The 14,252-nt window shown below is 42.6% G+C and overlaps 1 protein-coding gene across 2 annotated transcripts in view; it reads right to left on the reverse strand.

Moving 5' to 3' along the window:
- Positions 1-14,252, reverse strand: part of XK (X-linked Kx blood group antigen, Kell and VPS13A binding protein) — a 30,830-nt gene that overhangs the window by 13,868 nt on the left and 2,710 nt on the right. The window contains exon 1 of one of the 2 annotated variants that reach the window (XM_060770152.2): positions 5,176-5,300. The exons of the other annotated variant lie outside the window; for it this stretch is intronic. Coding sequence (XP_060626135.2) covers positions 5,176-5,195 — 20 coding nt within the window. The 5' untranslated portion in view covers positions 5,196-5,300. Of the gene's footprint in view, positions 1-5,175; positions 5,301-14,252 lie in introns of those variants that run through there. 2 annotated transcript variants of the gene reach the window in all.

Consider the following 14,252-nt stretch of genomic DNA (forward strand, 5'->3'; position numbering starts at 1 on the left):
GTTGGAAAACAAACAACAAAAGTCATATCACTGTTTTTAAAATGCAGTCACTCTGTTATCCCTCTTCAGACAGAAATCAATCTCTCCAAATACAAATAAGCATTGCTCTGGCTGTAGATATATGGGGTTTCTAAAGCACACCACTCAAGACATTTTCTTGATGAAGCAAACAACAAAGCGGTATTCTTCTCTCTGCATCCTCCACCATATCTGAGGACATCAGGCTAGTTTAGGGAACAAGGTACAAAAAGCTATGTGGCACACAGCACTCTCTTCTTCCACTTTATTGTTGCCTCTTGGCATCTGCCAGTTGTGGTTACTACCTTACCAAGAAGTAGAACTGGCCTTGCTTTTGTCCATGATGAAATAATCTCAGCCTTTCTAGAAAGGGAATTTAACAACAACACCAAGTATAATACAATTAATGGCAAATTTACATCTGGCTTTCCCCATTGTAGCTATATGTGCCATCTGAAATTGGATTTTTCCTTTGCCAGAAAGTCCTAGCAACTACCATCTGAGTGACCAGTTAATAAAGGATCAATAACATCCCAAATTAGGACTCTGGGGATTCATCAGGTCAGAATCATGGCAGGATAGTTATAATGCCAAAGCATAAAATCACTCTAAATATGGTCATTGTTGTGTGCCTTCAAGTAATTTCTGATCTATGGTAACTTCAAGGTGACCCTATCACAGGGTTTTCTTGACAAGATATATTCAGATTTGTCACTGCCTTCCTTTAAGGCTGAGAAAGTGTGACTTCCCCAAAGTCATCCAGTGGGTTTAATGGACAAGCAAGGATTCAAACCCTGGTCACCAGTCATAGTCTAATGCAGTGGTTCTCAACCTGTGGGTCCCCAGATGTTTTGGCCTTCAACTCCCAGAAATCCTAACAGCAGGTAAACTGGCTGGGATTTCTGAGAATTGTAGGCCAAAACACCTGGGGACTCACAGGTTGAGAACCACTGGTCTAATGCTCAATACACTACATATTGCTTCCCTAAATGTGATTACTCCCTGGCAATCTACATTACTACATCAATTCTATAGTATAGAAGTACCCCCGTTGCCTACTCCCACCAGTTCTGCCCGTAAATACGATAGTACTAAGATAAGAGCTTTGCCTGAGGATCCCAGAGTATGGGTAGACTCATGTAAGGAGATAACAATCCCCAATGCTAGACATATTTGCAGGATCTAAGTTGACCTTAGAAAAGTCATTATTTGGATGTCAAATCCCAGCCTCATTCTGGATGAGGGACTCTGTAACCTGTACTCAATGAAAGCAACTTTCCAAACAATGGTAGTCATTTAGGCTACATTGCAGAGTAGTCTGTGCACATTCAGAAGACCTACAAGCCACTCTAAACACCTACGCTGAAGCATACAAGAAGCTTGGCCTCTAATTGAACGTTGAGAGAACCAAAGTGCTCTTCCAGCAGGCACCAGCCAATCTCTCTCCAATGCCAGAAATACAGCTTAATGGTGCAACATTAGAAAATGTCGACCATTTCCACTACCTTGGCAGCCACCTCTCCACCAAAGTCAACATTGACACCGAAATACAACACTGTCTGAGCTCAGCAAGTGCAGCATTTTTCTGAATGAAGCAGAGAGTATTTGAGGATCGGGACATCCATAGGGAGACCAAGCTGCTTGTTTATAAAGTTATTGTCCTCCCAACGCTGCTATATGCCTGTGAGACGTCACACTCAACTCCTGGGACGATTCCATCAGCGTTGCCTCTGAAAAACCCTGTAAATCTATTGGGAAGACAAGCGGACAAATGTCAACATGCTGGAAGAAGCAAAGACCACCAACACTGAAGTGATGCTCCTATGCCATCAACTCTGTTGGACCAGTCACATTGTCCGAATGCCCGATCACCGTCTCCCAAAGCAGTTACTCTACTCCCAACCCAAGAACTGAAAACAGAATGTTGGGGGACAGGAAAGAGATTTAAAGATGGGCTCAAAGCCAACCTTAAAAACTGTGGCATAGACAAAGAGAACTGGGAAGCCCTGGTCCTTGAGTGCTCTAACTGGAGGTCAGCTGTGACCAACAGTGCTATGGAATTTGAAGAGGCACGAATGGAGGGCAAACGGGAGAAATGTGCCAAGAGAAAGGCACGTCAAGCCAGCCCCGACCGGGACCACCTTCCACCTGGAAACCAATCCACTCACGGCGGGAGAACATGCGGGTCAAGAACAGGGCTCCGCAGTCACCTTTGTGCTCTCTGCCAGGACACTGCACTTGGAGGACAACCTTACTCAGACAACAAGGGATCGCCTAAGTAAGTAAGTCATTTAGAAGTACAGGATTGGACTCTGGGCTCCAGTTCTAGAGTTAAAATACACTTGTGTGCATGAATATATATTTAAGAGTAACAATATTTTCAAAGTACTCAAAGAATTACTGCATTCTTAAAACTTCATGCATGATGTGCCACAGGAATCCCAGATGGTGCCCAGAAATCTTCAGCTATTTTGTCTAGCAGAGCCAGAAGTCTTTTCAAATTCCCCTTCTGCTCGACTTGCCACAAATACTAGATTTAGGCCACAGAGATCAGGGTCACTGTCCTAGTTACTGAGTGAGCACCTGATTTTGTTTTAGAAAGACAAATTAACCAAAAGAGTGGGGTAGGAGGAGAATTGCAGTCCTTGTAGAATACTGTTATAAGGTGTCATTATCATCATCAAAAGAACTTGTTACCTGATGTTCAGGTCATTAAATCTCCAAGAGTAACACAAACAAGTCTGGGTTGCTGTGAGTTTTTCGAGCTGTATGGCCATGCAGCCTGAAAAACTCACAGCAACCCAGTGATTTCGGCCATAAAAGCCTTCCACAATACAAACAAGTCTCTTATTGATGTAGAAGGGTATGTAAAAAAAGACGAGCATAGAAAATGCATTTTGTTTCTTTCTATTAAAAACAGATTTGGATCAAGAATGTAATAAATATGTTGAAAGTAAGGACTATAAGAGGGACTTACAACAAAATATTGCAGCATGGAGTACTCTTATCCAAGGTTTTGGTAGACCTGCCCTTCTCCAGGATATTCCTGCTAAATTTTCAGCCCCACATATTCTGTACCCATCAAGTGGGTTCAATTTCCCTCATTAGGCTCCTTAGTATTCTCACTCACACTTGTTTTTTTCTTTACAGATTTTTATACTGGTGCAATCCTTGGGCAGAATTCCAATTGCTATAATCCCTGCTAGAGAGCCTGAATATAATGGTTTGAGTGCTGAACTTTATTTTTATTTATCGTGTCATCCACAACCAGAACATTGTATTACATTTCTAACAGAACAAAACAAACAAACAGATTAAAAAAAACAAAAAAAAACCCACAAATTTTGCAAATTTGGTAGCTGATTAAATGTCCTTTGACCAGTATCTGGCTACTTGGAGTGCCTCTGGTGTTGCCGCAAGAAGGTCCTCCATTGTGCATGTGGCAGGGCTCAGGTTGCATTGCTGCAGGTGGTCTGTGGTTTGCTCTTCTCCACACTCGCATGTCATGGATTCAACTTTGTAGCCCCATTTCTTAAGATTGGCTCTGCATCTCATGGTGCCGGAGCGCAGTCTGTTCAGCGCCTTCCAAGTCGCCCAGTCTTCTATGTGCACAGGGGGGAGTCTCTCATCTGATATCACCCACGGATTGAGGTGCTGGGTTTGAGCCTGCCACTTTTGAACTCTCACTTGCTGAGGTGTTCCAGCGAGTGTCTCAGTAAATCTAAGAAAACTATTTCTTGATTTAAGTCGTTGACGTGCTGGCTGATACCCAAACAAGGGATGAGCTGGAGATGTCTCTGCCTTGGTCCTTTCACTATTAGCTGCAACTTCCCGGCAGATGTCAGGTGGTGCAATACCGGCTAAGCAGTGTAATTTCTCCAGTGGTGTAGGGCGCAGACACCCTGTGATAATGCGGCATGTCTCATTAAGAGCCACATCCACTATTTTAGTGTGGTGAGATGTGTTCCACACTGGGCATGCGTACTCAGCAGCAGAGTAGCATAGTGCAAGGGCAGATGTCTTCACTGTATCTGGTTGTGATCCCCAGGTTGTGCCAGTCAGCTTTCGTATGATATTGTTTCTAGCACCCACTTTTTGTTTGATGTTCAGGCAGTGCTTCTTATAGGTCAGAGAACGGTCCAGAGTGACTCCCAGGTATTTGGGTGCGCTGCAATGTTCCAGTGGGATTCCTTCCCAGGTAATCCTCAGAGCTCGGGATGCTTGTCTGTTCTTAAGGTGAAAGGCACATGTCTGTGTTTTAGATGGATTACGGATCAGTTGGTTTTCCCTGTAATAGGCAGTTAGAGCACCTAGAGCTTCGGAGAGCTTCTGTTCAACCATCTCAAAGCTCCCTGCTTGAGCGGTAAAGTGCTGAACTATGAATATGGAGATAAGCATTTGAATCCCTGCTCATTGGTTGTCCTTGGGAAAGTCATACTTTCTCAGCCTCAAAGCAGGAAAAGGCAAACCTCCTCTAAACAAATACTGCCAAAAAAAGAAAATAGCATGATAAATTCATTTTGTGGCCTAGGAAATTACTTCAAGATACACAGTAGTTCTAATCCCAAATAGAGATGAGCCATTAAACTAACTGCTGAATTGTAAACCAAAACATATGTAAATCTAATTGTTTTTACAGGTCTAACCATTTGATTTTGGCTTTGCAATCCTTCAGATCTGCAGATATAAATTCCTTTTCTACATAGATGTCGTTTTGATGGCACAAACATCCAGACCTCAAAAATCACTGTTAGGATATAAAATGGAACAGAAAGGGACTAAAGCATAGGAATAAATATTGTTGGGTACACATCATTTGCAATTTATGTTGATCCTAGGGCAGTGGTTCTCAACCTGTGGGTCCCCAGATGTTTTTGGCCTTCAACTCCCAGAAATCCTAACAGCTGGTAAACTGGCTGGGATTTCTGGGAGTTGCAGGCCAAAAACATCTGGGGACCCCAGGTTGAGAACCACTGCACTACATCGTGTTAGAGCTCAAGAGGAACTATAGGGAAATTTTACTGAGTCAAGTAACTGAGGCATCTTGATAAATACTGGAAATAGCTGGAGTTTTCAAAAGTGTTGGTCTTCCATGTGTTGCTGGATCTCAGAGAAATCTAGTATGTCTGTATGCAAAGCATGTGCTCTGTCACTCACCTAGGACTCTTTTGGGGCATTTGGGTAGTTATTGGATGTAGAAATCAGGTTCGACAGATGACCACGCTGATTGTATTCATGTCCGGTCAGAAGAAAATCCTACTGAGTTTAAAGGGATTTGTTCTAAGGGCATATAAGAGTCCAACCCTAAACATCAATAAACAGAGATGATTCTAGGAAGAAACACCACCTTTTCCAAAACATTTAAAGGCTTCAAAAGGACTGATGTTCGTTTGAATTCCTCCCTCTTCTTTCTTAGAGTCAAGAGCATTGAAATGTTACTTGGTTGTACTAAAATTCCCAAAACACTCCAGCAAAGCCACACTACACGTCTATAGCGGTTTGACAGTCTATGTGCCATGGCTCTATTCTATATGATCCTGGAATTTGTAATTTAGTGAAGCAGAGGCCCCATCTACACTGTTGTATAATGCAGTTTGAAGTTGTATTATGTGGCCAGTGTAGACTCGTATAACGCAATTCTAAACAGCTTTGTGTGGCAATGTAGATAGAGCCAGAGTTCACCAATGCTGCAGCACTAAAGATCTGAGGCAAATAATTCTAAGTACCTCTCAAAATTACAAATCCCAGGATATTGTGGGATGAAGACTTAGAGTTACAGGTGTTATTATTTTCTAAAGTGGCATTTTATGGCTTTTTTTTTTTTTTTGCAAAGCGGCATCCATTTTGCTAATGTTAGTCTGTTACTGCATTTAGTGGGAGAGAAAACCAATGTTTGGACTTTTTAAATGTTTTTATTGAACATTTCAATTTTTTTCCATATGAGAAGGGTGGAAACATTGTGTAAAGTTAAAATTGATACATCTATTTCTTCATATCAGTTACAATTGCCCACATTGCCCTAAGTATTAAAAATTCTGTATATCCTAGCAAAGAGAAGAGAAATATAGTCTTCCAACTTTAAGTCTGGCCAGCATATCTTCTTGTATTCTCCTATGTTCTTCCTGTCTTCTCTCCCAGCTCTTCACCATTAAAAGTTCATCATTGTCTTTATTAGATCATTTGTTATATTCTAAAGCCTTTGACTGTGTGGATCATAATAAATTCTGGCAAGTTCTTGGTGGGATGGGCATACCAAGCCACCTTGTCTCTCTCTTGAGGAATCTGTACAAGGACCAAGTCGCAACAGTCAGAACTGACCACGGAACAACAGACTGGTTCAAGATTGGGAAAGGCATACGGCAAGGCTGCATACTCTCACCCAACCTTTTTAACATGTATGCAGAACACATCATGCGATGTGCGGGGCTTGATGAATGCAAAGCTGGGGTGAAAATTGCTGGAAGAAACATTAACAACCTCAGATATGCAGATGACACCACTCTGATGGCCGAAAGCGAGGAGGAGCTGAGGAGCCTTCTAATCAAGGTGAAAGAAGAAAGCGCAAAAGCTGGGTTGCAGCTAAACATCAAAAAAACCAAGATCATGGCAACAAGAATGATTGACAACTGGAAAATAGAGGGAGAAAATGTGGAGGCCGTGACAGACTTTGTATTTCTAGGTGCAAAGATTACTGCAGATGCAGACTGTGGCCAGGAAATCAGAAGACGCTTACTTCTTGGGAGGAGAGCAATGTCCAGTCTCGATAAAATAGTAAAGAGTAGAGACATCACACTGGCAACCAAGATCCGCCTAGTCCAAGCCATGGTATTCCCTGTAGTAACCTACGGATGTGAGAGCTGGACCTTAGGGAAGGCTGAGCGAAGGAAGATAGATGCTTTTGAACTGTGGTGTTGGAGGAAAGTTCTGAGAGTGCCTTGGACTGCGAGAAGATCCAACCAGTCCATCCTCCAGGAAATAAAGCCCGACTGCTCATTGGAGGGAAGGATACTAGAGACAAAGTTGAAGTACTTTGGCCACATCATGAGGAGACAGGAAAGCCTAGAGAAGACAATTATGCTGGGGAAAGTGGAAGGCAAAAGGAAGAGGGGCCGACCAAGGGCAAGATGGATGGATGGCATCCTTGAAGTGACCGGACTGACCTTGAAGGAGCTGGGGATGGTGATGGCCGACAGGGAGCTCTGGTGTGGGCTGGTCCATGAGGTCACCAAGAGTCGGAGACGACTGAACGAATGAACAACAACAATAGATTTAACAATTTAATATAATCTGTTAGTAAATTAGTATTATGTAGGCAAACACTGGCTATCAGGAAGCCAGTGTTTTGATGCAGACCTAAGCAAACAAAAGAAACTTCCACATATTTGAAGTTCAGCAATTCGATGCTGTGATCACGAATTCCTTTGACGAATGGTGATTATATTCAGGTGAGCACTCTTCGTTGGGAAAATTATTTCATTCCTAGTATGTGATTTAGTGTTTTATTTATTTTATTCATTAAGAGAATTCTCCTTTCGCATATCAGACTTCGGTTCATAAATTCCTTTGCATAAAAGATGAGCTGTTTTCTCCTATCTAGGAAAATACAGACATATGTATATCAGTGTTTCTCAGCCTGAGGGTCGGGACCCCTTAAGGGGGTCACAAGGGGGTGTCAGAGGGGTTGCTAAAGACCATCAGGAAACTCAGTAGTTTCTGTTGGTAATGGGGGTTTTGTGTGGGAAGTTTGGCCGAAATCTTTTGTTGGTGGGGTTTGGAATGCTCTTTGATTATAGGTGAACTACAAATCCCAGCAACTACAACTCCCAAATGTCAAGGTCTATTTCCCCCAAAGTTCACCAGTGTTCACATTTGGGCATACTGAGTATTTGTGCCAAGTTTGGTCCAGGTCCATCATTGTTTGAGTCCACGGTACTCTCTGGATGGAGGTGAACTACAACTCCAAAACTTGCCCACCAAACCCTTCCAGTATTGTCTGTTTGCCATGGGAGTTATGTGTGGCAAATTTGGTTCAATTCCCTTGTTGGTGTAGTTCAGAATGCTCTTTGATTGTAGATTAACTATAAATCTCAGCAACTATAACTCCCAAATGACAAAATCAACCCCCCCCCCCCACACACACACACACACACACAACCTCACCAGTTATCAAATTTGGGCATACTGTGTGTTTCTGCCAAATTTGGTCAAGTGAATGAAAATACATCCTGCACATCACATATTTACATTATAATTCAAAAAAGTAGCAAAATTACAGTTATGAAGTAGCAATGAAAACAATATTATGGTTGGAGGTCACCACAACATGAGGAACTGCATTAAGGGGCCATGGCATTAGGAAGGTTGAGAACCACTGGTGTATATCATGGCATAAAGATCAGCAGGTGGATGAATGTGATATTATTAAATTTGGCAATAGCATTGCTTGAAAATCCGTCTTTTTTGGTCTTTCCCCTTGCCTTTCCTAGTCTAATGTTTGACTTGTATATGGCTGCAGACATATTAACAGATTAGAAAGCTCATTTAGTCAAACGTTTTGACCCAAAAAGAGAATGGCAGAACATCTTGAAACAGATTGACCTATAACCCACATTTGTAAATCCCAGACACTTAGATTTACAATGTCATAAAACAAGACCCAGCAAGATAAGATAGAAAAAAAGCAACAAAAAGTGAAAAACGAGAAAAGGAAGAGCAAAGTATTTCAGGGAAAATAATATTATTCTTCCTGCAATTTTGAATTTACTGCCATTTTGAATGCCTGCTTAAATGCAAATAGTAAATGTGCCAATTGTGTCACACTGGGTGCCACAGCAAAAAGAAAAAAAGGTTGTGTATTCTCAAGGAATCTGGCTAAGAGAGGGCACAATGACTTGGGCATTCTAATAACAAGTAATCAGTGGCTTTAATAGAAAATGCCAATGTTTCAAAAGGGTGCATCTCCACTGTAAAACTAATGTAGTTTGACACCATGTTAACTGCAATAGCTCAATGGTGTGGAATTCTGGGATTTAAAGTTTGGTGAGGCACCAGCACTCTTTGGCAGAGAAGGCTAACAACTCAGGGAAACTAGAACTCACATAATTCCATAACTCTGAGCTATGGCAGTTAAAGTGGAGTCAAACTACATTAATTACAGTGTAGATGTACCCGAAGCCCTCTTGAAAACAAATGGTCTGGCAATGAAGATGAAATGAACCTGGAACAGCCCTATCCACTCCAATTGTCTCTGGAACTAATACGGGAGAAACTTATTAGGACCCAATAAGAGTTCAAATCATAATGGGAGCCTTTTTAGATAGTGGCCAACTTCAGTAACAAATGAATTCAGAAAGCTCTTTTTAACCAGTGGATTCCGTGGACTAAAGGACATGTCTCAACATTTGTCCTCTTAAAACAATCTCAAAAAATTTTGAGCTTTGAACACCACATGTCTTCAACCTATTTATCATACATATATACATCACCAATACCTCTCTCTCTCTCTCTCTCTCTCTCTCGGTATAGGGATAGAGGGATAGATAGATAGATAGATAGATAGATAGATAGATAGATAGATAGTAGGGCTGGGCGGTTTCGTTCGTTAATTTCGTAATTCGTTAATAATTCGTATTTAAAGTAGCTTACGATCCGATATTGAACCATTCAGGAGCAACTAAAAATCGAAATGAATTTTTAAAATTTATTTCTTATTGTTTCGTAATTGTTTTGTAATTGTTTCGAAATTGTTTCGTTATTATTTCGTTATTATTTCCGTATGTCTGGTGCAAGTTTTATGGTTGTTGTTTGTTTTATCAGTGATAAAAAAAATTATCACACCAACAGTCAACAACAGAGGGAGAGGGAAACTTCAGAAGTTCCCCCTGTCCCATTTGGAGGGTTTTGTAGCGTATTGCGCAATTGCGTCCGCCATTAACGAATCGATTCGTTATTGTTTCAAAATTGTTTCGTAATTTCTGAAATTTTGTAAATATCGAACTTTTTAAAAGAAAAATTTCGGAATTCTTGTAAAAAACGAAACGCAAAAACCCCCTAAAAACGAATCGAGTTTAGAAACAAATTTTTCCGTGGTTGCCCAGCCCAGATAGATAGATAGATAGATAGATAGATAGATATTGGATGAGCCTTGAAAGAAACATGTGGCTACATAGGCCCTGTGTACCATTTTCCAGAAAACTGGTAATTTGAATAGGAAGGGAAAGCCAAACCTTCCTTCACTATTATCATTATTCTGACTGCTCTTGATCTCATCCTAACAAATGCGGAGGACCTGATCGATGCAGTTGAAGTGGTCGGATCCTTAGGGGCAAGTCACCATGTGCTCCTGCAATTTGAGGTACAAAGGAAGGCCGAAACGAAGACAAGTCAAACCCGCATTTTGGACGTTAGGAGAGCTGATTTCCAAAAAATGAAGGAAACACTGAGCAGCATTCCGTGGACACAGATACTAAAAGACAAGGGAGTTACGGATGGATGGGAGTTTCTCAAGAGTGAAATACTCAAGGCGCAGTTGCAAACCGTGCCAACAAAAAGAAAAAATAGGACAAGTGCAAAGAAGCCAGAATGGATGTCCAAAGAACTTGTAACTGTGCTGAGACACAAAAGAGACATGCAGAAGAACTGGAAAAAGGGAGAAATCACCAAAGAAGAATTCAAACAAATAGCCAACACCTGTAGGGAAAAGGTCCGCAAGGCTAAAGCACAAAATGAGCTCAGGCTTGCCAGGGACATTAAAAACAATAAAAAGGGATTCTTTTCTTATGTCAGTAGAAAAAGGAAAAACAAGGAGGCAATGGGGCCTCTTCGAGGAGAAGATGGGGCAATGCTGACAGGGATAGGGAAAAGGCAGAACTACCAAATACCTTCTTTGCCTCGGTCTTCTCACAAAAAGAAAGTCATCTTCAACCTCAGCAAGACGGAGTGGATGAGGGATTTGAGGACATCCAACTCCAAATTGGGAAAGAAGTCGTACAGGAATACCTGGCTGCTCTAAATGAGTTCAAGTCCCCAGGGCCAAATCAACTACACCCAAGAGTATTGAAGGAACTAGCGGAAGTCATTTCGGAACCATTGGCAACCATCTTTGAGAGTTCTTGGAGAACGGGAGAAGTTCCAGCAGATTGGAGGAGGGCCAATGTGGTCCCAATCTTCAAGAAGGGAAAAAAGGACGACCCAAACAACTACCGTCTGGTCAGCCTCACGTCGATACCAGGCAAGATTCTGGAAAAGATTGTTAAGGAAGTGGTCTGCAAACACTTAGAAACAAATGCGGTCATCGCTAATAGTTAACATGGATTTATCAAAAACAAGTCATGCCAGACTAATCTGATCTCTTTTTTTTTTATAGAGTTACAAGCTGTGTAGATGCAGGGAATGCCGTGGATGTAGCGTACCTGGATTTCAGTAAGGCCTTCGACAAGGTCCCCCATGACCTTCTGGCAAGGAAACTAGTCCAATGTGGGCTAGGCAAAACTACGGTGAGGTGGATCTGTAATTGGTTAAATGGATGAACCCAGAGGGTGCTCACCAATGCTTCCTCTTCATCCTAGAAAGAAGTGACAAGTGGAGTGCCGCAGGGTTCCGTCCTGGGCCCGGTCCTGTTCAACATCTTTATTAATGACTTAGATGAAGGGCTAGAAGGCAAGATCATCAAGTTTGCAGACGACACCAAATTGGGAGGGATAGCCAATACTCCAGAGGACAGGAGCAGGATTCAAAACTATCTTGACAGATTAGAGAGACGGGCCAAAATTAACAAAATGAAGTTCAGCAGTGACAAATGCAAGATACTCCACTTTGGCAGGAAAAACGAAATGCAAAGATACAGAATGGGGGACGCCTGGCTCGAGAGCAGTACGTGTGAAAAAGATCTTGGAGTCCTAGAATCATAGAATCATAGAATCATAGAATCAAAGAGTTGGAAGAGACCTCATGGGCCATCCAGTCCAACCCCCTGCCAAGAAGCAGGAATATTGCATTCAAATCACCCCTGACAGATGGCCATCCAGCCTCTGTTTAAAAGCTTCCAAAGAAGGAGCCTCCACCACACTCCGGGGCAGAGAGTTCCACTGCTGAACGGCTCTCACAGTCAGGAAGTTCTTCCTAATGTTCAGATGGAATCTCCTTTCTTGTAGTTTGAAGCCATTGTTCCGTGTCCTAGTCTCCAAGGAAGCAGAAAACAAGCTAGCTCCCTCCTCCCTGTGGCTTCCTCTCACATATTTATACATGGCTATCATATCTCCTCTCAGCCTTCTCTTCTTCAGGCTAAACATGCCCAGTTCCCTAAGCCGCTCCTCATAGGGCTTGTTCTCCAGACCCTTGATCATTTTAGTCGCCCTCCTCTGGACACTTTCCAGCTTGTCAATATCTCTCTTGAATTGTGGTGCCCAGAATTGGACACAATATTCCAGATGTGGTCTAACCAAAGCAGAATAGAGGGGTAGCATTACTTCCTTAGATCTAGACACTATGCTCCTATTGATGCAGGCCAAAATCCCATTGGCTTTTTTTGCCGCCACATCACATTGTTGGCTCATGTTTAACTTGTTGTCCACGAGGACTCCAAGATCTTTTTCACACGTACTGCTCTCGAGCCAGGCGTCCCCCATTCTGTATCTTTGCATCTCATTTTTTCTGCCAAAGTGGAGTATCTTGCATTTGTCACTGTTGAACTTCATTTTGTTAGTTTTGGCCCATCTCTCTAATCTGTCAAGATCGTTTTGAATTCTGCTCCTGTCCTCTGGACTATTGGCTATCCCTCCCAATTTGGTGTCGTCTGCAAACTTGATGATCATGCCTTCTAGCCCTTCATCTAAGTCATTAATAAAGATGTTGAACAGGACCGGGCCCAGGACGGAACCCTGCGGCACTCCGCTCGTCACTTCTTTCCAAGATGAAGAGGAAGCATTAGTGAGCACTCTCTGTGTTCGTCCACTTAACCAATTACAGATCCACCTCACCGTAGTTTTGCCTAGCCCACATTGGACTAGTTTCCTTGCCAGAAGGTCATGGGGGACCTTGTCGAAGGCCTTACTGAAATCCAGGTACGCTACATCCACGGCATTCCCCGCATCTACCCAGCTTGTAGCTCTATCGAAGAAAGAGATCAGATTAGTCTGGCATGACTTGTTTTTGATAAATCCATGTTGACTATTAGCGATGACTGCATTTGTTTCTAAGTGTTTGCAGACCACTTCCTTAACAATCTTTTCCAGAATCTTGCCCGGTATCGACGTGAGGCTGACCGGACGGTAGTTGTTTGGGTCGTCCTTTTTTCCCTTCTTGAAGATTGGGACCACATTGGCCCTCCTCCAATCTGCTGGAACTTCTCCCGTTCTCCAAGAACTCTCAAAGATGATTGCCAATGGTTCCGAAATGACTTCCGCTAGTTCCTTCAATACTCTTGGGTGTAGTTGATCTGGTCCTGGGGACTTGAACTCATTAAGAGCGGCCAGGTATTCCTGGACGACTTCTTTCCCAATTTGGGAAACTTGTTGTCCTCGTGGACAACAAGTTAAACATGAGCCAACAATGTGATGTGGCGGCAAAAAAAGCCAATGGGTTTTTGGCCTGTATCAATAGGAGCATAGTGTCTAGATCTAAGGAAATAATGCTACCCCTCTATTCCGCTTTGGTTAGACCACACCTGGAATATTGTGTCCAATTCTGGGCACCACAATTCAAGAGAGATATTGACAAGCTGGAATGTGTCCAGAGGAGAGCGACTAAAATGATAAAAGGTCTGGAGAACAAGCCCTATGAGGAACGGCTTAAGGAGCTGGGCATGTTTAGCCTGAAGAAGAGAAGGCTGAGAGGGGATATGATAGCCATGTATAAATATGTGAGAGGAAGCCACAGGGAGGAGGGAGCAAGCTTGTTTTCTGCTTCTCTGGAGACTAGGACGCGGAACAATAGCTTCAAACTACAAGAGAGGAGATTCCATCTGAACATGAGGAAGAACTTCCTGACTGTGAGAGCCGTTCAGCAGTGGAACTCTCTGCCCCGGAGTGTGGTGGAGGCTCCTTCTTTGGAAGCTTTTAAACAGAGGCTGGATGGCCATCTGTCAGGGGTGATTTGAACGCAATATTCCTGCTTCTTGGCAGGGGGTTGGACTGGATGGCCCATGAGGTCTCTTCCAACTCTTTGATTCTATGATTCTATGATTCTATGCTGAGATGCTGATGATGAGAACTTAAGAATTATGCATTATTATATGG

This window comes from Anolis sagrei, chromosome 3, assembly GCF_037176765.1.
Source record: "Anolis sagrei isolate rAnoSag1 chromosome 3, rAnoSag1.mat, whole genome shotgun sequence".
In the NCBI taxonomy this organism is placed as follows: domain Eukaryota; kingdom Metazoa; phylum Chordata; class Lepidosauria; order Squamata; family Dactyloidae; genus Anolis; species Anolis sagrei.